The 26,992-nt window shown below is 32.0% G+C and overlaps 3 protein-coding genes across 3 annotated transcripts; 2 read left to right on the top strand and 1 right to left on the bottom strand.

The window, feature by feature from the left end:
* Positions 1-4,452, top strand: LOC139497312 (uncharacterized). The gene is made up of 5 exons (XM_071285502.1): positions 1-58; positions 938-1,053; positions 2,406-2,537; positions 3,385-3,528; positions 4,087-4,452. The coding sequence occupies exons 1-5, from the start codon at positions 38-40 to the stop codon at positions 4,298-4,300; spliced, it is 627 nt and encodes a 208-aa protein (XP_071141603.1). The 5' UTR covers positions 1-37; the 3' UTR covers positions 4,301-4,452.
* Positions 4,453-15,528: 11,076 nt separating this feature from the next.
* On the top strand, positions 15,529-16,740 carry LOC139497311 (uncharacterized). The gene is made up of 3 exons (XM_071285501.1): positions 15,529-15,850; positions 16,158-16,187; positions 16,351-16,740. Exons 1-3 carry the CDS (start codon positions 15,586-15,588, stop codon positions 16,611-16,613), a joined length of 558 nt encoding a protein of 185 aa, XP_071141602.1. The 5' UTR covers positions 15,529-15,585; the 3' UTR covers positions 16,614-16,740.
* A 5,223-nt stretch (positions 16,741-21,963) lies between these two features.
* On the bottom strand, positions 21,964-25,442 carry LOC139497309 (uncharacterized). Its single transcript, XM_071285500.1, has 5 exons — positions 25,320-25,442; positions 24,260-24,369; positions 23,610-23,717; positions 22,805-22,945; positions 21,964-22,242 (listed from the first exon to the last, which is right to left on the bottom strand). Exons 1-5 carry the CDS (start codon positions 25,338-25,340, stop codon positions 22,080-22,082), a joined length of 543 nt encoding a protein of 180 aa, XP_071141601.1. The 5' UTR covers positions 25,341-25,442; the 3' UTR covers positions 21,964-22,079.
* Positions 25,443-26,992: the final 1,550 nt, after the last annotated feature.

Raw genomic sequence — 26,992 nt, 5'->3', positions numbered from 1 at the left:
TTATCAACATATTCAGCAGCAACGATATTGATCCAAGATGAAAATATTAAGAACATTGGTACGTATCTATTTCTATTTAAATTCATATATTATCCTATAGAAATTATTTTTAAAGTTATAACTGATTTTTAAATATGATATTTGAACATTGGTTACTTCTATATACTAGTGCCTCTATTTTCTCACGTTCAAAACGGTTCTCCATAAGTATTTTATTTATTCATTTTTATTAAAAAAATTTCAGTATGTATTGACCTCTCGTTTACTTGATTATGTAATTATTTTCTGACTTATTCTATTTTTGTTTTTATATCTGTGATTTTGTATTTGTTCATTATTTTTTTTCATCATTTATATATTTTGATTATCTATCTATGCATTAATGCCATCATTTGTAAATTATAAGCTATGGACATTTAAAAACTAATGCTCATTGTCAAGTCCCATTTGCAAAATTTGATCTAATTCAAATATGGTACCTTATTCATATGCATTGTTTATGGAAAAAATAACGCAAGTTTTGAGCATTAATAAACAACCTCTGTGCAAAAAGCAATACGACACTTACATTCATAAGACTTAAAAATAAATATCGTCCATCGACATCCATTGAAACATTGCATTGTTATTTCATAAAACTAAAGTTAAGTTTGTTTACATGTATAAAAAAAGTAAAATCACAAAAATACTGAACTCAGAGGAAACTCAAATCGGTAAGTCCCTAATCACATGGCAAAATCAAACATCAAAACGAACAGACAGGAACTGTCACATTCCTGACTTGGTATAGGTATTAAGTTTGTTTACATGTATTTTATCTTTGATGATTTCACATGTGTGCTCTGAAAAAAGGTGCAAACTAAATAAACTGTATTTGATAGATGCATATTAAAATACACATAATTGATTTGTATAATCAATTCCTCCTGTTTTGTAGGTATTCTTCTGTGTCTTAGCATATGGCTTCTGCCAAGAAGAAGACCAATGTGATGCCCAGTATAATGATGATATTCTAGCAGGATTTGATTCCGATGATGAAGATAAATACCCTGAGTGAGTTAGCTTTACCTATGATAGTTTGTCTTATAATAATATGAAAATACAAAATTTAATCCTGGTATCTATGATGAGTTAATTTGTCTTATAATCATATGACGTTTGTAATTAGTGTATCCTTGTTTCTGTAAAGTTTCCTTATAGTTTCACTTCAAGAAACTAATTTATAAATGATTTGCGATAAATCTAAATTTAAGTTATTCAGGGAATCCCGCATCACGCAGATGGCCACAATTTCATTCTTAAAAATATAATGCACTATCCTTCGCGTGGTTCATATTTGGTTCCAATTAATTTTTATTTTAAGCCAACGCCAAAATCAGATTTTCAAAAAGACATGTTACCGAAACAAAAGACACTTATTTTTCCATTCCATGTTTCGAAAGAATTTTCAAACCAATATCTTTTTCTGATAATTATCTAGCCAAATTAATGGTACGTCTAACACCAGGTCTAACCCGGTGAATATCACTTTTCTACGAAGGTATATGCTGCTTTATTCAAAATACAAAACGCATAAAAAAATCATAATAAACTATCCTTACTATATAATCCTTGATAATACCACAAATGGAATAATTCAGATTATCTAATATCAAAAAGTCAAAAAAAAGTATATCCAAGAAACTAAGGACCAAATGCAACAAACAAAATAAAGATGACATATCCAATATTTTCTGATGCAAATCAAGGCATAACTATGGTATGACGTTCTATTATAAAACATGTCGTTATGATTTATTTAACAACTGGGTGCCTTATTTTATGTTTTATTGTACTGGTGATAGTTTAACCATTCGGATTTCATACATTTTGTACCTAATATTAAAATATTATATTAATCATGTTAGTTGATACCAATAAAGTATTATATCTGGCATGAGCATGAAATAATTCCTTGGTGGAATGTTGATTAAGCTTAGTTCAAACAATATTTTATTTCAAAAAGTGCATGAAATATAATTAAACTATATAAATACAGGGATTCGGAAATAAGAAAAACTTATATAAATCCGTCTCCCTCTTAAAAAAAAATGACAAAATTAGGAACTTAGTATAAGAAACTCATATAATCTAATTTTCAATTCACATTTAACATGTTTATTCTGTGGTTTGCCAGTTACTCAGAAGTCCGTTTGATCGAAATATGTTATCAACTCATTTTTTAATTTTGGTTCACATATCTGAGAAATATGTAAATGTTTCGATAATAAGGTAACATTAAATCAAAGTTTCAACATCTAAATCAACATCGACGATATAAAGATAATGGTTATGGACCAAATCTCCCTGTTTCTAAAATAAGTCTTTGATTAAGCTTAATTACTCTAAATCTTATTCTATCGTAGGTCTGAAATAGACGGAGCGGAGAAAGAACTCTCTAAACAGAATGCAAGAGATTATGAGCAGCTAAAGATTGACAAAGACGCTGCACAAAGCCTCATTTCGTTAAATACAAAAGACCCGTGGATCGCACCACCGTAAGATAAATATATTTACCATATGCATTATTTTTAATTGATTTTCTCATTCATGTTTCAATCTGGACCACAATCTTTTGAATTTCTGATTGGAAGTGTGTTCTTTCTTGTACTGTTTTATTAAGGACACCAGTCGCTGACAGAATAGTTATTTCTGCTATTACAAGCTCATAATTATTAATTTCAAAGGTAGACACACGCTTACATCCTATATGTACATATATTTTACTGAAGATATGAATTATAGACATAGAAACACTATGAAAGAGAGGCGAAAGATACCAAAAGTAAAGTCAAACTCGTCAGTCGAAATCAAACTGACATGGCAAAAACACACAAAAACGACCACAAAACAAACAACATATACATGTATAATAGATATAGGAAGATGTAGTATGACTGCCAATGGGACAACTCTCCATCCAAATAACAATTTATAAAAGTAAACCATTAGAGGTCAATGTACGGCCTTCAACACGGAGCCTTGGCTCATATCGAACCACAACCTATAAAGGGTCCCAAAAATTAGTAATTTAAAACCATTCGAACGGGAAAACCAACGGTCTAATCTATATAAAAAAAACAGTACACAAATACAATAATAGAAAAGTAGACTGAGCAACAAGAACCCCCTTAATTAATCGTCTTTTCAATATTTGTCAGTACTACAAACGACTTCAGATTATTAATAAAACAATTTATACTGTATTTGTAACATGTTGCCTTTTTGTTGATGTATATTTCTCAACTCCTTGTGCTTTATATTTATATGTATTTGATATATATAGTGAGAAATTGGTTCATTGGCATTCATACCAACTCTTCTTATTTTTATATTTAATTTTAGACAACCTGCTAACGCATCGATGTGTGAGTCTAAGTTCAGATCGTTGTATATTGGTAAAACATTTTGGTATTACGGGAAAAAGTGTTACGTGTTTAAACCTTGGTGGAATACTCTATTTACAGCTATAACGTATGCTGACTGCAAGTAAGTTATTCTTTGCCATAACACTTCAAATAAGGAAACAAATTTAGAATTAAACGTATAACTCTTAGAAATCATGCACTGGTTCGTTTTTTCCAACCACAAGTTAAAATGTACTAGTAATTGCTTTCAAAATATCCATTTCTGAAATGAAAAGTTGTCTTCCTGTATCCTGTTGTTACCCTTGAAAGTTTTTAAACACATCTAATGTTGGTTTGAAAAATTGTCATTATTATTGCAGGACATACTGAACCAATTGGCCGTTTCAGAATCTAAAGCATCATGGGTAATTTCATTGTTCGTACCACGTCATTGGTTAAAATTCCACTGTTTATGACATTTTCAACCAATCAGGACGTTTTGGTGTACACTTTAAAAAAATTACCCAGGATGCATCAGATTCTACAACGTTATGATGTATTAATAACAAATTTACACAGAATGCTTTCATAAATACAAACTACTTGACCCAAAATTATTAACAGACATTGTGACTTGGATGGAGAGTTGTCTCATTGGCACTCATACCACATCTTCTCATTCATACTTTACTCATTTCAGACCACAATATTGTAAGAATGTTCCTTGCATGTCCTGGATGTTCCCATACAGATATAAGTGTGTACAAAGCAACTACAAAATCTTCAACATTTGGCTATACTGTCCACAACCATTCCCACGTATACGCAGACTACAACTGAGAGCTCCGCAATGTTGTGAATGTAGGAAATTCAAAGCACCTTGGATTGCATGGGAGGATTTAACCAAAGAGTAGATAACTGAGCATGTACTTATTTGAACCAGACACTTGGAGCTACAAGAAATTCAACTGCATATTGCGACGAAGACATTCGGACATTGTTTTTAAAACATGTTACTTTCCTTCACTTATATCAGTGTTTTATAAATAAAAGGATTTCCCTTCAATTATAGTACTTGAAACTGTTATTATTTGGAATTGCCTCTAAACACTCCCCTTGTATATTTTGTTTGATTATACCACATTTGCACTAAAAAGCAAAATTCCTTGGTACCAACCTTATTGCATTTCATGAACTAAGGGAGCTACCATTTGATTTTAATGGGGGGGGGGGGGGGGGGGGCTAGGATGAAAATTTTTGTCCTGCATTTTTTTTTTCGCTGTAATCTCTGTCCTGCCTTTTTTTCCACTCTGTTCGGTCCTGTCTTTTTTTTTTTAGTTTATCCTGACTTTGTTTTACCTTAATTGTCGTCCTGACTTTTTTTTTTTGCAAGTGTCTCATCCTGACTTTTTTTTTTTATCAAAACTCCTGTGCTGCCTATTTTTTTCAAATTTCATCCTAGCCCCCCCCCCCCCCTAAAAATCAAATGGTAGCTCCCTAATATAGAAGAGATTCACTATTTCTTCAATTATTTTAATTAGAATTGTTTTATATAATTTCATGTATGTTTGTATGTAAATAATTACATTAGATGTATGTTTTATTATAAAACGTTATTCTGATTGGCTAACTGCACATCACGTGCTATTCCTGAAACAATTGTATTAGACAATAACATTTATCATTCATGATGACACGAGGTCCCACAATAAAGTGCACAGGTAAATTAAATGAAAACTTGATAAAAATCGTGTTTTCATGATTCTAGCTAAAAAATATGTAATTATAAGTATTGAATGCTTCTTTTTATAACTTTATAGGGTTGTAAAAGCGTTGCATGACCGTGCGCACATTTTTCCGCGCTTCATACAAAATGTACTTCGGTCAACCCTTTTACACCCCAATAAATTTACAAAAAGCAGCATTCAATACTTAATTATCATTGTTTTAACACGAATAAAGTTCTTTAAATCTGGTATATGTTGTCATGTTTATTTTGTCTCTAAAAAGCATCTTATTAACTTAAATTCGCCATCACCAAAACGTTTCCTGAATTTATAAACTGTTTATAAAACGAATGAGAAGATCACAAAGAACCAAACGTTAAATAAAATCGTAATACACTATGACCAAAATGAAGAACGTCGGGTTTCCTATGTACACTGCAACAAAAGATTGAAAAACACGAATCCAACCAAAACAGAGGGTTTCCTTTCGACTGTCATCAAAGTGAGAGGGTTAGCACTATAAAACCAGGTTCAATCCACCATTTTCTACATTTGAAAATGCCTGTACCAAGTCAGGAATATGACAGCTCTTGTCCATTCGTTTTTGATGCGTTTTGTTATTTGATTTTGCAATGTGATTATGGACTTTCCGAATTGATTTTCCTCTATAAAGTTCAGTATTTTTGTGATTTTACTTTTTTCAAAACTACACATGAAACTATAAACATTGAGAAATCCAGGGATGAATTCCTGTTCTTCTGCAGGAAGTTGCAGTTCTTGTTCAGTTAGTGATATTTAGTAAAAGAGAGGCGAAAGATACAAGAGGGACATTCAAACTTATAAGTCGAATATAAACTGACAACGCCATTGTTAAAAAACCCAACAGACAATTAATAGTACACAAAACATAGAATAGAACCTAAAGACTGAGCAGCGCGAACATTATCAAAAATTAGGGTGGAACTCATGTACTCCGGAAGGGTAAGCAGATCATGCTCCATGGCATATGTGGCACCCGTCGTGCCGCTCATGTTTATACAAAATACTAAATATAATTCGGGAGGTCAGATTTGTGAAAAGTAAATACAATGTATACCGTCTATACCTGCGTATGGCGCTCGTGTGTAACCGAACGAATCCATTGTCCTCTCATAGTACTGCTGTATCATAGTACTGCTGTATTTAAGTTGTTGGTTTTTTTTATATTAGTTTTAGTTTCTATCACAAATGATAACGTGTCTTATATATTTATTTCAAGCTTAGAAAAAAATCTGTTTTTTTAAATTGAAGATCATATTCATGTGGAAAAAAACTAGGTCTCATTCGATTTATTTTTATCCATGCATAAAAATGTTTTTAATTCCGTCTCATTCTTGTTGTGTCGGTCTAACGGTAGAAGTATTGTATTAAAACGGGTACTCCAGTTTCCGGATCAACAGATGGTTGAGTGAAATAAAAGAGTCCATTTTTTTCTGATTCTTTTCTGTACTCATTTTTTCTGTTTGATTAAATCAAAGACAACAACCTAAAGCCGGGAACATATAGTCCAGTAGTTCACGTTACTTGCTAAATGCCTGGTATAACTTTTTTCTATTTTTAGATATCATTAGCTTACAAAGGGTAGCTGGTTTACTTTAGTGAAGTGTTCCACGTTTTGTGATTAAGGGGCCTTTTATAGCTTATCATACGGTAAATGTTTTGCCAGTTGTCGAAGATCCTGTTAATTATAATTGCAGATTAATCCTTACACCGGACAATTGATTGGTCGATTGATCGTTGCGTCCAGTGGCAAATATTTGATGAATGGTCAGGCCGAGAAAAAATCAACAACAATTATATAAGGTAGGCCCTGCGATATAATGGTCGATCGTAATAAAGGGCAGTATCTGGACTTTTACTTGACCACAGCTGTCATTCGGTAGAAAAATCCTCGTGAAAGAATACAGTTACGGTGGTCAATAGAAATAAAATATAGTTCAACTGCAAAACCTTGGGTTGCGTTCAATATCGTAGCAGCTACGTAGATTTTGACTATTGAACGTGTAGCTATAGACTAGTTGTTACTTAAGAATTGAATGCTTCTTTTTGTAAATTTTATTTATTGGGTTGTAAAAGCGTTGACCGAAGTACATTTTGTATGAAGCGCGGAAGCGCTTCATTCTAAAAATCAAAAGGCGGAATAATCATAAGAAAGAAAATATGTCTTTGCCACTAATTTAATGATATACTGTACAAAAAGGTAATGAAAAGTGTTATACTTTTGAAGAAAACTCAAAAGGCAACTCACAACCATATGCGAATCAATAATTAATGAAACCCTTTAAGTCTTGGATCTACAATGGTCACGTTCCATTAATCATGATATATTTAAAACTAAATAGTTGGTTTTTCAGATGGTACATGCACTCGGTAAACTGAAAATAGTGTTAAAACAGTGGAGATCATTTAAAAAGAGAAAAAAAACGTGTGAAAGGGTGACGGGTGTTTTTTTTTATCGTCAAAACTTTGAGAGAGCAGTTCAATTTTTCTAGTTTCATCTTTTGGCACTTAAAAATTTGTTTTCCAAACTATAAGTATCTTGTTTAACAATGTATCTATTGGTTTTTTTTAATCAAATCAAGATATACAATATTCATCTCTGGTGGACATATATTTTTATATAGTTGTCACACTCATCCATTGAAAACTGACAATGTCATTTCAAACAAGGAATGTTGACGAAAAGACAAACAACGGTGCAAAAAAGACAACATCGAAAACTTAAGACTATGAAATACGAATCACAACTTAAACTGGATCTCAGGTGCTCTACAAGGGTAAACAGATCCTGTTCCACGTGTTATTCATGTAAGTAAACCTACGGTGATGAGTCTAATTCGGTTTGTCAAATTCGAGGAAGAGGAATTCAAGAATTGTGGTGAAAACAATGGAACATGTCCGTCGTAATCTGTGAAACCGTCAACCAACTCGAAATAGCGATCTTAAATTTTTTCGAAGGGATGCTTGTAAAATCCCCACTTGGATCTCTTAGTTAAATAGCTTCCGTGTAAGTAGCAACCTAATTCAAGAAAACTTTGATAGGATCGAAATGCAAGTCGGAAATATTGCAGTAACTGGAGAGACCGGTATAAACTCCATATGCAGGTTTTATTTGAATTTTGCTACAGGGAAATGGAGAGCCTACAACTGAGAAGCTGAAATAATCTCCTATGAAGGAATGTTCTCAACCGACCATGTATATTGCTGTCGATGAATTTGAACGACAAAAATTGCACCTTTTTAACGATAATGTGTGAGCCTCTTGATTTTTTTTTTCCCAACCCAGAGGTCTGGGGTCGCTGGGGGCCTTCAGATCACTCGCCGAAGTTCGTGCGTACACTTAAGAATGGGCCTTGCTACGCCACTGAACGCTGAATAGTTGGGTATGAAGCATATAAAAACTATGTATGTACCGTGCAATTGATTTATCATGATAATAAATGTGGTTATTTAGCACATGGTATTAACAATATACGCCTCTATAGCTCACGGTAACAATTTCTGTTAGAAAGGGTGACACAAATATTGAACTACACAAAGAAAACGATGAAAACCCCTTTACGATGCGCTGCTTAATTGATATTATTAATTGCGTTGGTAATAGAGATAAATAAACTCATGAACATTGGACAGCTATAAGTGGCACTGAATAATATGCTTATATGCATATGGAAATAAGGAAATAGCCTGACACGAACGGATCCGTCTGTTGGATCCACCTTTAAACTCTTGCCTCGGAAATGGGGAGTCGAAAAAAAATAGGCAGTGGCTATTTTGCCGGCTTTATTTAAAATATCTTATTTCAAGCCTGAAAAATAGCTTATTTCTATAGAAATGGATATTTTACCTGCAACATCATTATAGTGAATGTGTTGTCGGAGCTGGAAAACAGAAATTTTTAAAATATGAAGTATTATGTTATTTCGCTAGCATTAGGTAAGCTATTTTGTTTACCATATGCAATTCAAATAACTGACTATTATTTTAAAAGTTTATTGATCTAAACATTTTTGATTTTTGAAGCTATGTGATTGACTTTGTTATAATAATGTTTAGTGAGATTTTAACTTTTATTTCTTAAAATATAACACAGTTGAAAAATATGAGATTTTAATCATATGCATACATGTAACATTTGACTGGCACTTACATACTGATCTAAGAAATGATTTCAACTGCATGTTTAGATATGATTTTACTGCAACAAATGGATGCTTACTATTTTATTTTGTTCTTTTCTTGTTATAAATTCTTAATAGTTATTTATAATTTCACTGCATGATAAATGTTTGAACTTGACTATTATATTTGTCTCAAATATTTTTAGCTGTTTACTTATTCAGCTACTGATATATCAGTAATTATTTGATTCAGTTATGTTGGCAGTTTTAATTTTCTGATAGTATGTTTACCGGCAAATGGGTTTACTGGATGGTTTTTTAATTTCACTTAGATTCATAAATGGTTTATTATTTGAACTGCGTCGGATATAAATCAACCAGATGTAAATAAATATCTATATATAAATCCCCCCAAATCCTTGGGTTAATATGTAACCCAAAATATCGTTTAGATACCCGCTGTCAAAACCGACTATTTGAAATGATCGAAATCCTAATACCTATTTTAGGTTCTTCAAGTTGTATGAATTGTCTCCCCTAAAAAGATGCAACTTCGAATTTGTTGCAGAATGTGCAAATGTCAAAAGCAGTCAGTATGATTCTGCGACATGGTAAATAATGTAATGCATTAAAACTAATGCATTATCTAACAATTGTCCCTATGTCATTAAAAATTACCTTACAAAAAGGGGGAGGATATGATCTACCATAAATTTATTTTCAGTCTTGTCTAAAAATAAGGTCAACTTTATAAAACATGTAAATTAAACTAAAAAGTCTTTTGAAGACGATCATGATTCTTAACCTATGAATAAATACAATAGCAGCAGACGGATAAAGAAATTCTGAAAACCCCCTTTGGGCTTTGACTTGTGCCGTTGTAGTTGCCTTTTTTGTAGTCCAAATAGTTATGATCAATTATGACGTCTTCCTGGCGTCACAGAAAAAAAAAGCTTTCAAGATGTCATTATTATTTTCCCGGCTTCACAGAAAAAAGTTAAATTATAGCCTTTCATAATTCATAATAAGTCATAATTATTTGGACTAGTGGTCGCTTTGTAGTTTTGACGTTGTGTGAGTGTGCTAGCCTCAAAAGGAGGAGTTTTTAGGTTTGAATAGAAACCAGGTCTTTTCACCCAAAATCACGTTCGTTCCGGATCCTAATGCACTACAAACCCTCAAAAGCTACAATGTAATAAGATTTTGTTATTCTAAACCAGACTAGAGACTTCATGTATACAGTATGCAAACCTGATTTCAAACTATGTACTACATGTGTATAGAAGAAGAGACAAATAATATCACTTTGCATCTAAAGACAACAATAATCCAAAGTAAATAATATGAATGTAGGACAGAAAGTCACAGGACAAAAAGTCACAATTCAATTTTTCTGATTATTTTCTTTGAATAAAACCTACTTATTTCTACAAAAATCAGTTTTGTATTTTTTTTAACTGTTGTATATAAACCAACTTTGTGAACAAAATTTATCAAAAAAATATCAAAGATGATTAAATAATTGTTAAAAAAACAAAAAGTCAAAGTGGCTTGGCACTTAAATGGCTTCATGGTGTCAAGAAATATGTCTTTTGTAAGATTAAAATTAAATAAATCTTGATTTTTCAAGATAATGACACATTTCATTAACTTTCATATGAATATATGTAATAAAAAGTTAATATTTCAAGATATTTCTCTTAAATATTCAAACAATTGTCAACAAATTATTTGTGACTTTTTGTCCTACCAAATTTGTGACTTTATGTCCTGTGACTTTTTGTCCTACCAAATTTGTGACTTTATGTCCTGTGACTTTTTGTCCTACCAAATTTGTGACTTTATGTCCTGTGACTTTTTGTCCTGTGACTTTCTGTCCGTTTACCAATAATATTACCATGTCAATTCGAAGAAATACCCACGCAAATGTCATGACTGGGATACACCATTCACATTCTGATCAATGTACTCAGTTAAATAAAATATATATTCATGATATTTTTTAACTATATTAAAATTGGTTTTGAATTTAGTTAATCTATCAGAAAAAAAAATTATTTCTCGCAGACAACATGGACAAGCCTTTATACTATACACCAACTCGACACTGAGGGTAAAAAACCCTAAAATATAATGGTATATGGAATCGTTCAAGCGAATTTTCTCATATTGATAAAGGTGAACTATGTAGATTTAGAATTGTGTACACAAAAATAAGATTAGAAATAAAGCCCTATGAAAGGTGGAAACAAAAACAAACAATTGTATAACATCGTTGTTAAAAGTTAAAATTTATAATGATTATGTGTATTCTGTCAACCCCTGAAAAATAATAATTTTCTCTTGACTAGTTCTGGATGCAGTGGTCAGGAAAATCAATATTTTGTTATATATGTATGCTAAATAAAGTAACATTTTAAAAACCTAAAAGGTTTTCTTTAAGTTTGTTTTTTTAAATTATTCAGACTTCATGAAAAATGAATGTTGTCATGATTATAAAAGGCCATAGATCTAGTTTCTAAAACTGGTCAAAGAAATGCAGAAGATATCGAATGGTCATCAAATTGAATTAGTCACAATGACATTGAAGCAGGAACATGATGAAGCAATCAATATTATCAATAGCTTACACTTGTAATCATTCAAATCATGCATTCATTGGCATTATTCAAAATCAAAACAAGCTCTAAATATTAATTATATAAGTACTGTAAATTCAGAAATTCTGAAATTATTGCGAGCATTTATTATTGCAATTTTGTCATTTTAGATTGAAATGAGATATTTAGTTATGCGATATTAAGAAAAATCCTGATTAATTCCTATCAAAATTATCAAAAATAATACTCGATATCAGCATAATAGGTAAGAGATGATATCGATGAGTGCTTTAGAAGGGTAAGCATCACCGTGTATCATCGTACAGCGGAAATAGGTACTAACCAAGCAGGCATGATCGATTTTGAACTGACACGGTTACGAAAATCTTTGTTTAGTTTTATCAACATTCAGTGTACATTTCTCAACATCTAAAATAATTTTTGCATCGATTTTTTCCTATTTATAAGACAACTTTTATATTCTAATATGAACAATTAACTTGTAAATGGGCAAAAGTAATAGTTAAAAATCACAAACCTACCTGTGATTACCCATTCCTTGAAATGTTTTGGGTAATAAATGAGTATGAAAATTTTGTTTTTGTGTATGGTGTACATCAACTTAACTATGCACCGTACAGAAGGAATTATGTGGTCAGCTAAACACTGTACACAACACTTCTTTTCGGAATAAAATATCGAAAAAAACATATGCATGAAAGATTTCAATGCCAATTATTGATACAACTAGTACTGTACTTATTACACACGCACAATGGCCTTCTACCATAAAAGAGTTGCAAAGAATATAGAATTATATCGGATGAGATGAGTGCCAACTTCTTTGACAAGTATTTGCACATGATTTTAGTAATCTTGTTTTGGGAAAATAATGAGACATCTCTAATCATCAACCTACAACCAAATCATTTCTTAAAACAACAATTATGTTTAGATTGAAGTACACATTGATATTATGTGACCAAAACAAAGATTTTCGTTACCGTGTGAGGTCAAAATCGATCACACCCGCTTGGTTAGTACCTATATCCGCTGTACTGATGATACACAGTGAGCATTTTCTGTTTAAATAAATTGAATTGTTCAAGTACAATTACTGAAAATTTTAGAATTGGATCTTCTTAGAAAGAAGGAGGACCTTTCAGTCTTTGAAATCATATTATAAGAGCTATATCTTTTCATATTTTATTTTTAAACTGTTCAGGGATAGACCTCTGCAGGAAATCAAGTTTGCTGTCATTCTGACAGCCTCTTGTTTGTTTAAACTGAAATAAAAATGTATATAACCTTAAGCCAAACAAAATTTTATATGGATGAAAAAATATAGTAATCTTTTTTTTTCTTTAATGTTAATTTATAAATGATGTACATGTGTATGTTGTTAAATGTACATATGACATGTACTATGTATTCTTTATTTTTCATTTGATTCCAATTTTCGTGGATTTTTTGGGTGAAGGTGAACTACCCAATGAAATGTTCAACGAAAGACAAATTTAGTAAAGGCTTGTATGCAGACTTCAGGAAAACCATGAAATTAAATATCCACTAACATCATGAACATTTTTTCACGAAAATTGGAACCCATGAAAATAAGTGAATCCACAGTAAGAGAGAAACAGAGAAAGTTATAAAACTTAATTCTTTAAAAAAAAAAATAGCAGTAAACTGATTACAGAATGGTTATATTACATGGTCACAAACTTAAACAAATACATCGTTTACACTTAGTTGCTTAAATTTTTTAATTTGACGTCTATAGATCCTTCTAAAGGATAACTCCTTTTTAAAAACACGCAAGCGATTAACAATCATTCAATTTGCGTTACTTAATCAAACATGCAATTGTTTTCCTGTTCCCCCAACAATAGGATGCGTTACGGATACTGTATTGTGAACTACCGTATTATATACGGAAATAATATATGTAAATTAGTGGGGGGAATCCAGACATTTTTAGGTCAGTTGTGGGTGGAAAGGTTGTAATCTGAACTCGTACAACTGTAATTTACTTTACGACCATGAATTGATTTCAATAAATACAACTCGTTTTTATATAGTTCTACTGACTTATGCTAACACTTTATAATGTAATTTTGTAAAAGGTACCCTACTATGGGAAATTAATCAGACATTAACATTAGGTAAACTACCCTCCTTTAAGAGACGACTAGTCCGACAATCTCTCTGTCTCTTGGATGATGCTACTTCGAAAGGAGGATAGTATACCTGACCTAATAATGATTTCACGGTTTAGCTAACCAGCAATCTAACCAAAGATATTACCTTTGCCTACACACTCAATGAAATCGACTGTAACTCACGAGTAAGAAATGACCTAAAACCGTAATGGCTGAAATTGAAAAACGAAAAACAGACAGAAACCGTACATAATGCACAACATATAAAAATAAAGACTGAGCAACACAAACCCCCTCAAAAACTAAGTCTGATCACAGGTGTTCATGAAGTGCTCAAAAATATGACGCAGGTTGTGTTGCTGACGTAAGTATAAAACTGGTGATAAGTCTAATGCTATATGTCACATTCGGGGGTAAAAAGGGACGGGATTGTTGTTACGACAAGGTTTCTGGTTTTTAAGATGTCTAAGCAATACTGATCCACATGTTGTGCCTAATGTGTTGTTCATGTAAGTATAACTGCAGATAAAAAACTAACAAAAACATACCAAATTATGTATTTTTAGCAAGAACTATGAGGAATCAGAAGCAAACTTTTCAGGGTTTCCCATATTTGAATACTAAAAACAGTGTATTGCTTTGATATTAACAAAAAAAACAGTTGTTTAAAAAATATTATAAAAAGTCATGCATTAGTTATATCACTTTCAAATATTAACTCTCAAATAGGTACTTCACTTTAAGTATACCACAATGCGATTGTACTAACTGAATATTTTACCTTGTGCTCTCAATAGATATGTATTGTGTAAAGATGTATCATGTTTATGCTACTTGCTTTATTATTTTTAAATTGACTTCTTCTTCTTCATTAGTCCGTATTTATACAAATAAACTAGTATTAATACATTTGTTAAAAAATGTTGAGCATGGAAAAAAAATATAACTTACATATAACCCAAGTCTTACAAAGTGCAGCACAACAAAACAACTTTTGAATTACGAAATTGGTCTGTAATGAATTTTACTTTTAATCCTTTCATCTGTATACATGTCTTATAGGGAAAGATCAATGAACAAATATCAGACAACCTAAAATATGTAAAATCTCATCTCAAAGTATAATCCAATGTAAATCTGTTATTTGCTTAATTAATTATCAAGTTAATGCTAAGGCGTACATTGTGATATATTGCTGTTGTGTTCGGTTTTTTTTTAGTGGGGAATGGTAGTCGTCGGGGCTGTTTATTTACTTATTTGTCCATTCTAGTGTATTTCTATGTTCTCTGTGAATATATTGTATATGCAATGTTTAAACTCACACTACCAGTTTAAGCTTGAAGTCTCGTTTCATACATTGGTCAACAGAACTTGCGTTACCAGTGTGTTGAAGTCACGTGTAAGAAAATAGAATATGCGTTACCAGTTTGTCGAAGTCACGTACAAGAAGGAAAACATTTTTCGGTTGACGTGTATAAAAGAGAGGCGATATAACAATAGTAATTATAACGAGTCTAGTTTTCATAGAAAAGCCTCAGAAGCTTGACACAATGAAGTTTGTGTTTATATTCATCACTGTGTGCATTTTTTCTGCAGTTGGCGGGAGTGTGGAGTTTGAATCCTCTCCTTCTTTAGTCGATGATATAAAGAACAAGATCGAGGCTCCGAAGCCAGATGTTGCCCCCTCTTCAGTCAATGATATGGAGAACGAGGTCGAGGCTCCAAAATCAGAAGAAACCAATTTGCAGTCAAAAGATCATATGGAGACTGAGTTTCAGGCACTGAAATCAGAAGTATCCGATTTGGAGACAGAAGGTACGTGTACTTTTCGTTGAACTCAGACACACTTTTTAACATCCATCGTTTTATTTGTCATTTTAACGTACTATTTCAAAGGTCGGTAAACCATAATTTATGTTTACCTATACGTATTTATCATATTTTATTTTCTCAGTTAGGTGCTTATCATTGTAATTTTGTTAATATTTATAAATGTATATATGTGAATATTGGTTGTTTAACAATGCATTATTATTTATTCTCCTTCCTTCAATTTCATTTAATGCTTTATATTGTAACATAATATGTGCAATTAAAATGTTATTCTTTCAATTTATTTCAGTCCGACACCGACGTTACCGCCGCCATGGTTGTAAGTATTTATCTATTAGGTTTGTTTGCATTTAAAATATACTTAAGGTGGGTTTGAGATGGGGGTCTTAGCTTGGGGGTAGTTACTGTTGTATTGGCTGAAGTCACTCAAATGTGGTTTTTTGCTTTGATAAGTTTAAAGTACTTCATTTTACTGTTTGTAGGCATTTCAGGAACTGCACAGCTTGGGTATTCGAGTAGACGAAACAAACATCGAATTATGTACATACCATTTCGTAGACCTTTCCGCAGGAGACCTGCTTTAGTGGTTGGAATGACCTCACTGGATACCTACAGGGGAAAAAATGTGAGGATAAAAGCGACAGTACACCATCTTTCTGGACATGGATTCATGTTCAAAATTGTATCTTGGGGCGGCTCGATTACCTACGAAGTTGTCTACACGTGGATGGCGTGTCCCAAGTAGACCTACAAAGAATCAGATTTGTACCTATTTCTCTATGCGTGTATTCCAATTGTGACTTTCTACAAACTCCTTGTTTTTATCTTGTTATGTCTTTAAAATAATAAAGTTTTTCTCAAATACTTTTAAATTTTGTAAATCAATTAGTATCGGAAGACAACATATTAAATATTACAAACAAACTCGTGACGCAAGCGATTTGTAGTTTGCGAATTTCGCTAAAAAAAACGTAAATATAAATCGTTGAAATATAGAAAACTTTAATCTTTCTTGATTTCAAAAAATCAAGTAAATTTGAAAATTGCAAAATCAAATCACCGTTAAGTGGTCTATGAGCATCAAACATGAAATGAGGTGTGAACAACAGTATGCAGAGTTTATCAACTAATTATCATTTTATCGCTTCGGACCTGATTAATGCCGTACTTTTCTTGAATTTTGTGTTCGTAAATTAAGAAATGACACTGACCATACTTTGGATTCAGTTACTTTCGTAGGTACCAATTTTCGTTGATGCAGTAAAACTTGCATATTCGTGGATATTTAATTTAGTGAGTTTGCCAAAGTCTGTATATCAGTTAGAACAAATTTGTTATTCGTTGAACATTTAATTTCGTTGTTCACCTTTACCAACGAAATCCACTAAAATTGGTACCCCACGAATAATAATAATGAATCCAAAGTAAAAGAATTTGGCTACTTTTCAATATCACTTTATGACATGTACTTCCCTATGTTTCTACTTACTACAATTTGATCGTCCTTGCCTTTCAAAATCTTCAAGATTTAAGATTCCTGATTGAGATATATCTAACTGTGTTATATCTTTTATTACAAGTTGAAGGTATATGGAGGTAAACAAAGTTTCAGATATTTATCCTAAATACGCATGTGTAACCTATTAGAGGAACTGTGCACTGATACAAAATTAGCAAGAGGAAAAGGGGGAGGTAAATAAACTCAACCAATCTAGAAGGACTAAAAAGTAATAGGTTAACTTTAGGCTGAAGAACTATCACATTTTCTATCTGCAAACGTTATTTTTTAGTTAAAACATATTTTATTTGCCTAAGTATGCAAAAGGGATTGGACACAATTTATTCAAACTTATATACTAGTAGTCATATATACGTTAAATATAAATGCATATGGTAAAACAAACCAATATAGGTCAAGGTACGGTCTTCAACACGGAGCATAGTCTCACACCGAACAGCAAGTTATAAAGGCCTAAAAAATTACTAGTGTAAAACCAATCAAACGGGAAAACCAACGGTCTAATAAATAAAAAAAACGAGAAACGAGAAACACTTATGAACCACATAAACAAACGACAACCACTGAACATCATATTCCTGACTTAGAACAGGTGCAAACAATTGCAGCGGGATTAAACGTTTTAATTATAGAAAACCTTCTCTCTTTTCTGAAACAGTAATATAACATCACAACATAGAAGACAAGTCTGTACAAAACCACAATCAACCGCGGAGTGAACCTTTATTGGAATGACAGTCCTCTGTTCCTAAGTTCTATCTGCTACGGAGTGGTCCCTTTTGGATTGACAGTCCACTAGTAATTACATGCAAATGGCAGATATGGAGATACAACATTCTCGCTTTGCAGGTGGGAAAGAAGACGACGGTGAATTATCTTCTGGGTTGGGTTCTAAATGGTTTACTTACATGATATGAACCATTCAGACTTGGGCATACTTACATGATATTAACCAATCAGAATTGGGATTACTTACATATGAACCAATCAGAATTGGGTATACCTACATGCTATTAACCAATCAGAATTGGGTTTACTTACGTGATATTAACTAATCAGAATTGGGTTTACTTACATGATATGAACCAATCAGTTTGTTATGTTTATTACGTAGAGTACATAAAAATTGTTTTACGTGGATTTCGATTTTCACCTAATGGAGCTGATCAGTATTAAGATTATTATGGCACCCTTGTAGATTTAATTTTCGAAAATTTGTCAGATCATGGTTTCAAATCAACTAATGTACAGCTAAAAAGACAATAACTCAGTATTTGGAATGAAATATGCCGAAACTGTTGACTTTTCCGCAGTTCATAGGTTATACTTAGTTGTTTGAAAGGTGTTTATGATCTGTTTGTGTAGTTTGTGACTGTCCGTTGTATGTCTTCGTGTGTTTTCGTCTGTTCTTTTTCGACTAGGAGTTTTTTATTAGTTCGTGTATTCTTTAATTTAACCAGATATTTTCAAAATTTAATTTATAAAAGTTATAATCATGTTCAGTGATTATGGTGGACAGTATTTTTCGTTGCCAATGTTGTATGCACACCCCGACGGGAACATAATGATTTGATGTAAAGATGAACCATGCTTTGTTAACTAGACTGACATGGTGAGCATGATTCTTTACGTCATGATTACCAATTAACAGTGAATTTTTGGAATATTAATGCTTTTCTACCCCATGAATATATTACCTTAGCCGTACTTGTCAAAACATTAGGAATTTTTGTCCTCAAAGCTCTTCAACTTCGTACTTTTTTAGGCCTTATCAACTGTTTTGGATTAGAGCGTCACTGGTGAGTCTTTTGTAGACGGAACGCGCGTCTTGCGTAAATACAATATTTAATCCTGGTATCTATGATTAGTTTATTGACAAAAAAAATATTTCACTACTTGGTCAAGTTTTTATTTTTCTTCTATAAAAAAAATCAAATCATAAATAAAATGCAAACATATATTTTTGCATACATTAGTATAAAAGTCAAGTATGACAATAATGCCCAATACAATTTGATAAAAATAACCGTAATGACATAATCAGTTTTCACTATTTTTATCAACAGGTTGACAGACTAAGTCGTTATAATCGTTTAATGTCACGTTATTATCAAGTTTTGGATTAGTGATAACCAATTTAGAAAAAGCTCACCAACATGTTGAAAATAATAAATAGAGTCTTTTTTCCGTGAAAAAGAAAATTATTTTTTTGCTGTTAGAATGGTCCTCATTTATTCCATATTTCTTCAAATTACGGTAATACAGTCCTTAATTTATAAATTGCATATTGCTCAGTATTAGTATTTCTTTTTCCAAGTATTATTTGTTTACTTTATAGTGTGTAAATTCATGCATTACATTCCATTGTAATTAGTTTTGATGGTGTTAGGATTTTTTTCCAACGGCGTTGACAGTGTCGCGTCGGCTGATAAGTTTAAAATGTACCTTAGTATCTCCCGCTCTTTTTTTCCACATAATTTGTATATCTATCAGACTGAGTGTCGTTTAAGACGTAATTATCATGATTTTGTTTAGGAAACACCATGCTGTGCTTTGATCGCACATGTTGAATCCTTTTTTTATAACTAGAATATTTTGTGTAATATTTTTTTTTGGTCCATTGACTTACACTTGACATCTGCTTTCATTTCTGTTAATGAATAAAGGCAACAGTAGTATAACGCTGTTCAAAATTCATGAAAGAGGGGCGAAATATACCAGAGAGCCATTCAAACTCATAGATCGAAAATAAACTGAAAAGGCAATGGTAAAAAAAGAAAAAGACAGATAAACAATAAAACACAACACACAGCATATAAAACTAAAGACTAAACAACACGAACCCCACTAAAAACTAGGTTAATCTCAGGTTCTTATGATTGGTAAAAGTCATTTATAAAGCTCTAAAACGCAACAGATTATGCCAAATTGTCTCGTTATTCCACAGAGACTTTCTATATATCTGCAATAACCAATAAATTATTTATTGGACTGATAAAAGAGGGACGAAAGATACCAAAGGGACAGTCAAACTCATAAATCTAAAACACACTGACAACGCCATGGCTAAAAATTAAAAAGACAAACAAACAACAGCACACACGACACAACATAGAAAACTAAAGAATAAACAACACGAACCCCACCAAAAACTAGGGGTGATCTCAGGTGCTCCGGAAGGGTAAGCAGATCCTGCTCCAAATGCGGCACCCGTCGTGTTGCTTATGTGATAACAAATCCGGTAAATAGTCTAATTCGGTAGGTCACATTCATGAAAGGGAAGGGGATTGTAGTTACGACGTAAGGAACATATCCGATATCATTTGTGAAACGGTTATTCCATAACGGTCAACCAACTCGTGATGGCGTCCGTAAAATTTACGAAGGGATGCTTCCTTGTTAGCAGCAACCCTCTATCAAGAAAATCATGATAGGAAATGCAAGCACGGGAATATCGTATCAATTGGGAGATATATACCCCGTATGCAGGTGCTGCTGGAATGTTGCTACTTAGAAATGGAAAGTTCACAATTGGAAAGCTGAAATCATCTCTTTTGTCGTAAAGTTTTGTTTTCAACCGACCCTCATTGTCAATTTCTAGATGTAAGTCAAGATATGAGGCCGACTTAACTGTATCTGTAGTATCCTTTATCTCTAGCTCGATTGTATAGATGCGTTCCACATAGTCACCAAATTTTGCATTATTTAGTGAAAGAACATCATCTATATAGCGAAAAGTAGAGTTAAAGGATATTGCTTCTTATCTTTCTTCCTAAGAAGTTCCTGCATGAAGTCAGCCTCATAATAATAAAGAAACAAGTCGGCAAGTAGAGAGGCACAGTTTGTTCCCATTGGAATGCCGACAGTCCGTTGAAAAACACGTCCTCCGAACGTAACAAATATGTTGGCAATCAAGAAATCAAGCATCTTGATAATATCAGTTTCAGAGAATTGTTTGTTCGAATCATAGTGATCCTTTACAAAGTAGGATTTATCCCTCCCTAAGAAAAGATACTTGTATCTACGTTGGCCATTCTTTTTTTACGAAGCAAAGCGATAAAAATACCATGACAATACTTTGAATGATTTATGAAATGACGTAATCTCGTTGTCAATAAAGGAACATATTTGACAGACCAAAACCATATTTCTGTTATATATTAAGTAAAAATAACGTCACTTCATTGGTTGAATTTCCTAATGTTTTAACTAAGTAAAAAATGTAAGTGTACTATTTTGAAAATATTACCCCGTATGCATCAGATCATGAAATAGTGAATTTTGTAATACTAAACTTTTGTGTTGTGTTGTTTTGCTTCAATACTGCAGATTGGTTCAATTTTTGTGTGTGTAATTATTGTGCTTTTATTTTGTGTCTGCTCATGCTTTGTCACTTAAGAAGGCGACTACTTAGATTAAAATCAAAGTTTTACATTTGATTATACATAGTTTTTTGTATGATTGTAATTGTCGGGTTGGCTTTGCAGCGGTCAGCAAACTACATATCACGTCCATCAGGACACCACATTATGGGTTAAAGGATAAAATCTTCAATGGCTGGGACATTCAACAACAATTAAAAGTCGATATTATATTGAGATTTTATTCTCTATTCAACATTTTTAATTGATACAGGATTATCTTTTTTTCGATCAACATTTTTCGCTGTATGTCTGTCTGTATCACTTTCTCTCAACATTTAAATCTTTGACATTCACAACACTGAGGCAATTTAAACCATCTGCGACTGAATCCTTTTCCTGAACAATAGGTCCATGCTACGTAGCCCTTGTAGTTCGATGGTGTACAAAGGTAGTTTTTAGCAGAACATGGTAGGCCTTGGCATGATTTTGTTCTACAAATATACAGTAAAGAATAATGTAAATTACGATTTATTTCTGTAGGGAATTGATGCAGATATATATAAGAAAATACAAAAACAAATGTTAAAAAGGTTCATTTTCTACAGCTTAAACTTCTTAGTTATAAATCTTTTATTTGTACAAATTTATTCTATCAACAAATCGAAACGATAATTTATTGCATTATTCAATTACGCAGTTCAAACAATATATTTTGAGGTTTTTATTTCTTGTAAATATGGCCTGTAATTAGAATTAAAAGTAATTCAAACGCGGGGTAAAACGATTCACACCAGTTGTGTGTGTAGATATACATCGGTTGTCTTCTCCTGCATGAAAACCTTTTAATAAACTATCCGTCATATTTGTACTTATGCACAAACAGCGTATGAACTCGGAGTATTTTAATACATTTTTTATTATGTTTGTACTTACGCGCAAACAGCATATGACGGCGGAATATTTTAATAAAATTTCTATCATATTTGTACTTGTGCGCAAACAGCGTATGAATGCGGAGTATTTTGATAAAGTTTCTACCATAATTGTACTTACGGGCACACAGCGTATGAGAGTGGGGTATTCCACCATCTATTAAGAATCCAACACTTTCCCAGACTACTGCTTAGGAAATGCCATCCTCTTGGATAGACTGTGACAAATGTGTGAGGGCAAAGGGATGACGACAAATGCGAACTGAAAAATAACATTGCATGAAATCAATTTTTTACTCTGCTTTTTGTAATGAAAAACATAGCATGGATGAACGATAGGCTGATTTTTTTTAAATGTTTTGCTCTTTGATAGATTGTGACAAATTTGTGAGGGCAAAGTATGTAATGTATAATATAACATTGATAAACTATGAGCTGACATTATACGAATGAAATTAGGAGATTCAACGAAACACTAAGACAAGCAAAGGTCACACATACAATTGTTCTAATTAAAATATTCTTTTTTTATTTATCATTCTTCCTTTGATAGCTTTGATCTTCATTGTTAACTATCTTATTTTTGATTGTTTCATTTACATACACTACGACACAGTCAAAGTGTATAAGTCTTTGACCTGTTTAGCGATAGTTTATCGGATTTAGAGAAACAGTTTATATACAGCTTTATGCAATGAAGCTCTCTTTCAAATATACTGGATCCTCCCCTGTTCCTGTCTACGCCGTTGCTTAGCAGGTAAATTGCTTTGATTTTGTCTCATTTTCGTAAGAATATACTTGACAATTATTCATGAAATCGAAACTTCATTAGCCGAGACAGAAAGGATGAATGAGAAAACTGGTGATAAATGAAAGAGGAACATATGGATTTTTAAAGATTGAAAAGAGTAAAGGTTAGTACTTACACAGGCAGGAAGTCGTTTTTACTCAAAGTTGCCATTTCACCGGCATCTTTATCGATCAGTGCTTTTGTATCCCGGTCTAACTTCTCATATGCACCTTCTATTTCAGCTCTGAAAAGTGTAAAAAGCAAGTGGGTTTTCATTAAAATAAGCTCCTGTTGAACTTTGATGTATCAATTTAGCATTTGCCTTTGTGCGTGTTTGTGAATTCAAAAGCAAGACAAATTCAATGTTTGTAACGTCCAGTATTACACCAAAATGGTGTTTAATTAATGTATTTGTGGTTCTGTATGGCTACGATATCATATTTATTTTTAATACAAGAAGTTTGCTTCAATAAAAAAAAAAGCTTCTGAAAGACGTAAATAAGCAACGACATTTGCAACAATGGATATGTGTTTCTGCAATATTTCATAAGCCTAGCCCAAGGAATTATAAATACTGTGGATTCATTTTTTCTTGGGTATCAATTTTCATGAATTGAGGAAAACTTGCATTTTCGTGGCTACTTGAATTCATGCAGTAAATTTAATTAATTGCAACAATATTACCCTTCCCTCCCAAAAGAAATAGAATTAAAACAAACACCAAACGAATATCAATTTCAGAAAGATTTTTGTTGTTTTATATCGTTATAATGTTTTTCAACTTACTTTGGATAGCCCCTTTCATCTTCTAATTTTCCTTGAAATGGATCTTCAGTTTTTGCATCTGATGCACAAATCTGGCAGTTGACAACAGCAATAAAACACATCACAATCCCCTATAATGAAAATACTTAATTTCAATGACCGGCCGAAGAACCAATAAGTGGTTGAACGGTAAGAAACAATAATTATTATTCTAAATAAACTTGTCATCGATACCAGAATTAAATTTTGTATTTACGCAAGACGACCGTTTCGTCTACAAAAGACTCATAAGTGACGCAAGAATAAAAAAAAGTTTAAAAGGCCAAATAAAGTACGAAGAAGAGCAATGAGTACCAATATCCATTATACATAAAAATAATAATAAAAAAAACTTTTAAAGAATTTGGTATTCTTCATTCCAGTATGTATAATGCATGGCTACATTTAGAATTAATAGGAGACATAGTGGCTCGATGTAATCTACTTGTAGTTGAGAACAATTCAATGTAATGCTACAGTGGAAACATTTTGCTTTGAATCATTTATTATCATTTTATAGTCATTTTTGCCGCCTACGAATCATATTCTTTTTGTAAACACAATGCCTTAATATATAATATGTGATTTAATCAAAATTGTTCTTCATTGATATGCATATTTTTTTTTCATTAAACGTTAAAAAAACAACCAATTAATATATTATTTCAATTTAACAGTTAAAGATTGCCGAGCATTAGTAACGGCTAAAGAAGGAACGATGCCTTTTTTATTTACCATTGAATCAATACTTTCATACGAAAGCAGTTCAAATTTTAAAATAGGTATTTGGCGGTACTAAAATGTTTGATTTGAACAAATGCAAGTGTCGAAAAATTTCTGACACTCAATTCTAAAATTCCCAAATTTTATTCCGATCAGGTCACCAGAGAAAAATTATAAAACAATTTATTTTAAATAATGATAAAATCATAAGTATTTGAGAAAATATTTAGTTAATTAATTATATATCTATTTATTTATTTCTAAATCTAAGTACATGGTTAGTCATATTTTAAAGTTTAGAAAATATCCAATTACTTACCACAATTCTTAGAACAGCCATATCTGTGATTTCTGTTCTTGAATGAGTCGAGTGTTGTATGATTTAAACTTCGCGGTGTCTTGCCTTTATATCGAAGTAAGCTTCCATATCATTGGATAAACATCATCAAATGAAAATATACGGATATAATTTAAAGTTTGGTCATCGAACCATAAGAAAAGAAATCGACATTACATAGGAGTGTAGATAATATCAGTATATAATTTAATGGATAATAAGTATGACACACGCCATAAGGCACGAACTCATATAATGATACATACGTAGGTAAAGTGAAATTGCGGATTGTGTTTCCGTAAATAATCCTGGTTGTAAAACAAAGTATTGCCTCAGCAGTCTCCATAAGGAAATACATTTACATTAACCCAACCTTTTAGAAATGTGAATTGACGATCAAAGGAATTCTCAAATAAATTTACAAAACTAAGGTAAACAGGATCAATAAAAATTAAAACGAAATGTGTGTAGGATAGTGCGATTCTTTGTCACTTGATTAGCAGTTTTCACAGTACTTTCAATGAAATACATGAATTTGTGTTTTGCATATCATACTTTACTAAATAAAGAAGACACTGACATTTATTATATATTAACAAAAGGATTTTTCATTAAATAAATAGATGAAATGAATATATACATTCTTTTCAACATTATCACGAGTATGAGTTTTAAAGTCGCAAATTATTTTTTGAAACAGTTGGTAGGAGAAAAAGCTTCAAAATGAAACATACATATGTCATATAAAATATGCTATTCATCGACAAACAGTTGGTTGTTTTCAAACAAATAGAAAATGCATATTTTTGCTGTATGTGTGTTCGCAATGAAGTAATGCTCAATATGATTTCAACCACGGCTACAATTTTTATTATAGAATATTCACCTTGAATTATTGTGCTATCACTTTATCATTTTGTATTTAAAAATTGAATGCTTCTTTTTGTAACTTCACTGGGGTGTAAAAGCGTTGACCGAAGTACATTCTAAAAATGTGCGCACGGTCAACGCTTTTACAACCCTATGAAGTTACAAAACGAAGCATTCAATACTTATAATTACATTTTTTAGCTATGATAATGAAAACACGATTTTTTTTTTATTTAATTCACCTGTGCGATTTATTGTGGGACCACGTGTTATGATGAATGAAAAGTTTTATTGAGTAATGCAATTGCTTAAGAAATAACATGTGATGTGCAGTTAGCCAATCAGAATAAAGTATTTTAATGAAACATTCATCTAATGTAATTATTTATATATAACAGGTGTTCATTGCTTTGATTAATCCACCATTGTCTACATACAAAAATGCCTGTACTCAGTGAGGGTTATGACAGTTGTTATCCATATATTTCATGAATTGAACTATTTATTTTGCCTTTCGATTACGGAGTTTTCTTTTTTTTATTTTCCTCGGAGTGGGGTACCTTTTTTATTTTACTTTATGAAATTTATGAACTTCACATTTGTCTTACATGCTGCTAAGTTCAACAATCAAAATTATATTAATACTTTAAAAAAGAAAGATACCGAAGGTATATTCAAAACTCAAATGTCGACGAAAAACAATATGGCAATAAACTAAAAAGCACAAAAGACAAACTAATCAACACAAAATACGATGACCTATAGCTGTTGATTTCTGTCATATT

This window comes from Mytilus edulis, chromosome 12 (assembly GCF_963676685.1).
Source record: "Mytilus edulis chromosome 12, xbMytEdul2.2, whole genome shotgun sequence".
In the NCBI taxonomy this organism is placed as follows: domain Eukaryota; kingdom Metazoa; phylum Mollusca; class Bivalvia; order Mytilida; family Mytilidae; genus Mytilus; species Mytilus edulis.
Note: the sequence above shows the minus strand (reverse complement) of the source record. Positions and strands in the feature narration are given on the sequence as shown.

What these genes read in the sequence shown, in the direction of transcription:
- LOC139497311 (XM_071285501.1), top strand. Translation starts at nt 15,586, where the DNA reads ATGAAGTTTGTGTTTATATTCATCACTGTGTGCATTTTTTCTGCAGTT. An exon ending in ATCCGATTTGGAGACAGAAG is followed by an intron (nt 15,851 to 16,157) that starts GTACGTGTACTT and finishes AATTTATTTCAG; the next exon opens with TCCGACACCGACGTTACCGC. An exon ending in ACGTTACCGCCGCCATGGTT is followed by an intron (nt 16,188 to 16,350) that starts GTAAGTATTTAT and finishes TACTGTTTGTAG; the next exon opens with GCATTTCAGGAACTGCACAG.
- LOC139497309 (XM_071285500.1), bottom strand. Translation starts at nt 25,340, where the DNA reads ATGGCTGTTCTAAGAATTGTG. An exon ending in TGGCTGTTCTAAGAATTGTG is followed by an intron (nt 24,370 to 25,319) that starts GTAAGTAATTGG and finishes TTTTCATTATAG; the next exon opens with GGGATTGTGATGTGTTTTAT. An exon ending in AAAAACGACTTCCTGCCTGT is followed by an intron (nt 22,946 to 23,609) that starts GTAAGTACTAAC and finishes GTTATTTTTCAG; the next exon opens with TTCGCATTTGTCGTCATCCC.
- LOC139497312 (XM_071285502.1), top strand. Translation starts at nt 38, where the DNA reads ATGAAAATATTAAGAACATTG. An exon ending in GATGAAGATAAATACCCTGA is followed by an intron (nt 1,054 to 2,405) that starts GTGAGTTAGCTT and finishes ATTCTATCGTAG; the next exon opens with GTCTGAAATAGACGGAGCGG. An exon ending in GACCCGTGGATCGCACCACC is followed by an intron (nt 2,538 to 3,384) that starts GTAAGATAAATA and finishes ATTTAATTTTAG; the next exon opens with ACAACCTGCTAACGCATCGA.